Source organism: Macrotis lagotis, chromosome 3 (genome assembly GCF_037893015.1).
Source record: "Macrotis lagotis isolate mMagLag1 chromosome 3, bilby.v1.9.chrom.fasta, whole genome shotgun sequence".
NCBI classification, from domain to species: Eukaryota; Metazoa; Chordata; class Mammalia; order Peramelemorphia; family Peramelidae; genus Macrotis; species Macrotis lagotis.
This window is the reverse complement of record NC_133660.1, coordinates 299,993,055-299,996,906: the sequence shown is the minus strand read 5'-3', so window position 1 is coordinate 299,996,906 and position 3,852 is coordinate 299,993,055. Positions and strand designations below refer to the sequence as shown.

Here is a 3,852-nt window from a genome sequence, read left to right as displayed (position 1 = left end):
AACTGATTCTTATTTAGTTGTGTAGTTTTGATTTGATGATATTGGTCACTCCTTGTGATCTTATGTGTGGAATGATTAGAAACCAGTACTATTTCATGAAGGTCCCGAAATACCCTCACAAAGAATGTTTAAGTGGTATATCAAATAAATAATTCTGTCCAAATCAATAATGTATTCATGAATATTTTCCACATCTTTTAACTTTTACAGTCCTGACATAGCATTTATGTATACTTTTCTTTTTTTGGTTTTTACAAGGCAATGGGGTTAAATGACTTGCCCAAGGTGACACACTTACTACTTATTAAGTAGCTTAGACTGGATTAGAACTCAGGTTCTCCTGACCCCAGGGAAGTGGCTATATCCACTGTGCCACTTAGCTGGCTTCTGATATAACATTTCTGATGTTGTTTTATGATTTTTTTTTCAGAAACTACTGGTGACCTTCTTATGTTTAAAAAGATGAAATATAAAAATAATTTCACTGAATTTATTCTCTTAGGATTTACACAGAATTCCCAGGTTCAGATTCTGTGCTTTGTCATTTTCTTATTTTCTTATATGGCTATTTTGATGGGAAATTTCATTGTCATAATCTCTATTCTACATAGCCGGCTCATTGAACAACCGATGTATTTCTTCCTGACTTATTTGTCTTTTATTGATGTTTGCTACACATCCACAGTGAACCCTAAACTCATCAGTGACATGCTGGCTAAGAGGAAGACAATTTCCTATGCTAATTGTCTGATACAACTCTTCACTATGCATTTCTTTGGAGGGGTGGAGGTCTTCATACTCACAGGGATGGCCTATGACCGCTATGTGGCCATTTGCAAACCTCTCCACTATATGACGATCATGAGCAGGGACAGGTGTAATGCACTAGTCTTGGCTGCTTGTGGTGGGGGGTTTCTACATTCATTTGGACAAATTGTCCTGGCTGTTCTCCTACCTTTCTGTGGCCCCAATGAGATTGATCATTATTTCTGTGATATATATCCACTGTTGAAACTTGCCTGCACTGATACTTACAGTTTTGGTCTTTTAATAATAGCCAATTCTGGAATGATTGCCTTGGTAGTTTTCATGGTCCTTATGGGTTCCTATGCTGTGATCTTATATACACTTCGGGCACATTCTTCTGAGAGCCGACAGAAAGCACTCTCCACGTGTGGTTCCCATATCACTGTTGTAGTCCTGTTCTTTGGCCCTTTACTTTTCATTTATTTTAGACCACCTACCACATTCAAGGAGGAAAAAGTGTTGGCCCTTTTTTATACAATCATCACTCCCATGTTAAATCCTCTGATCTACACTTTGAAAAATTCAGAAATGAAAAATGTCATGAAGAAGGTGTGGAGCAGAAACCTTTTCAAGGGCAGAAAACAGCTGTTCTAAAAGGTGCTGGAGGCTTTCTCTCTGGAGCTTCACCTAATGACTGGATGCCAACTCATTTAGCACAGGTGTAGGAGAGGGTTCATAAGATTTAACATGGGATATACAGCTTGAAGAAAACATGGAGTTCATCAAGTCCACTGCATTGAACTTACAAAGGAGAGACAGGATAAGCCAAGTGATTCCCTAAGATCAAACATCTGGTTTTTGTTGATAAGCATTATTTTCTGACTCAACATTCAGTTATCTTAATTTTAAATTGTTGAACTTTTCAAAATGTTGATGAATTTTGATTATAAGCAATTTCATTTCCTAATGAGTTTACACTTTTGTATTGTCATACGGTAAAATCATTTAAGCATATAAATGAAATTTCTTGTAAATGGAACTCCCCCTAAATTTTTAAGGTATGGGATAGATGTAACCCAAGATGCTTCTGTCTTTATGTCATAGTCTAATAATACCTTGCATTTTTATTTTAATTTTTGCAAAACTAAGTACATTGTTTTTATCCTAACAACAGCCCTGTAAATTAGGTGTCATTATAATCCTCAATTTACATATAGCAGACTTGAAAAAGAAAGAGGTTAAGTCAACTGTCATTTGTCATATAATTAGCAGTTGTCTGAGATAAGATTTTAACTCAGATCTTTTAGACTCCAGGTTCATTATTTAATCCCCTGAGCAATCTAACCTTCTGTTATACTTTAATCTTCTTGTGCTTGTCTCCATACCTAGACTGTCTAGTCTCAAAAGGGAACTAGTACTAGATGATGAAATTGTGTTGTTGCTTTAGTGGAGTCCTCTAATCTTTGAATAATCTAAGAAATATGTTAAGAAAATGTGGGTTTATATATATTATATATATAGATAGATATCCATATATATGTATATATTTATAAAATCTAGCTATAATCTATTAATATCTCACTTTCTATCTAGCTAGTTACTCTTAAGGTGTAGAGTCAAGTAATTTAATGACACTGAATTCAATATATAGCATTTTGGGGGCAGACAAAATCATTCATTAATATGACACAGCCACAAAATTTTGAATTGAACTAGAACTCTTAATTTTCCATTCTTTAAACAATTATTCTTTCATAGTTGTCCTCTTCTCTTTTGTAAAGGGAAGCTAAAGTGGAAAGTAATCAAATATTTCATAGTCTACTCTTATTCTAAAATGACTTTCCTTTTTTTTATATTCATGATATTTCTTCTCATTAAATGGGAATGTACCACATACACAAAAGTTTGTATTCACATGTGAATGTATGTATGTGTATATGGGCAGATTTATAGGTACGTACATGTAAATATATACTCATATTGAATGCATATCCATGCACATTGGCATATATTCATATTTAATAAGAAATATTAAAGATAGAACAATTTTAGAAAAGAAAATTCATTAAGAATGAGAAGATAGATTCACATGATTATTTATGTGTGTATCTGCATCTGTAGATACATGTGTGTCTTTGTGTACATGTGTATATGTTCTTGTATCTAATTCTTATGGAAAATTCTCAATGTCTAATTATTTTTGATTGAAAAGCTTTTGATTTTCTGGTTTTGCTAAGATGTACTCCTCTACTCAAGATGGCTTTAATTTCTCATTTTCAAGATTAATATCCCTAATATGTTCGTTCTCTTAAGAACATTGTTATAATGATCAATTTTACATCAAATAATCAAAGAATATTCTTTCTGGATCCATTCGCATAAATAATATCTTGGTAACTACAAATTATATGAACTCTATATTTTAGGTAGATAAATTGTATAATGATTTCAATAAGTCATTAATTAATTTTATGATCTCACTATATGAAAAATACTCTTTTATGCCCTTGGGTACACAAGACAAAATAAAACCTCATATCAACCTTTAAAAGATCATATTCTTATGAATAGAGCACACACAGAGAAACACATATAATGCAAACAGACAATGAATAGTGTAAATGAAAGGTTATTTCACAACGAAAGCATTATCACTCTGTGAGGGGGCAACAGTGAACTTCTGTAGAAGATACATTTTGAGTGAAATCTTCAAGGAAGTCAGTGAGATGCAGAAAATTCCGGATATTCAAAAGATGAATGAAAAATTATGAAAAAATGAGATTGAGAACTGTGATTAAAGTAAAAGCCCAAAACACAAGTTACTGAAGTATTGTATATAGGGAAGAAAATAAAGTGTAAAAAAATTTTGAGTAGGAAATAATAATATTTTAAATGATTTTACCTTAATGCAGCATTTTATTTTTAATTTTAGAGCTAAGATTTTTTGTTATTGGAGTGGTAAATCCTATGATTTAGGAATGCTACTTTTTTTTTATCTTAGTTTAAGAGAATCAGGAGAAACTTGAGCCAGGGAGAGCAACTAAAGGGATATTCTCATAGTTCAGAAATGAAATTATAAGGATCTACAAAAAGGAGCAGCAATAT

The 3,852-nt window shown here is 32.5% G+C and overlaps 1 protein-coding gene across 1 annotated transcript; it reads left to right on the top strand.

The window, feature by feature from the left end:
• Positions 1-462: 462 nt before the first annotated feature.
• Positions 463-1,401, top strand: LOC141516951 (olfactory receptor 4P4-like). The gene has a single exon (XM_074227902.1). The coding sequence runs from the start codon at positions 463-465 to the stop codon at positions 1,399-1,401; it is 939 nt and encodes a 312-aa protein (XP_074084003.1).
• Positions 1,402-3,852: the final 2,451 nt, after the last annotated feature.

Coding starts and splice junctions, on each gene's coding strand:
- LOC141516951 (XM_074227902.1), top strand. CDS start 463: ATGAAATATAAAAATAATTTCACTGAATTTATTCTCTTAGGATTTACA.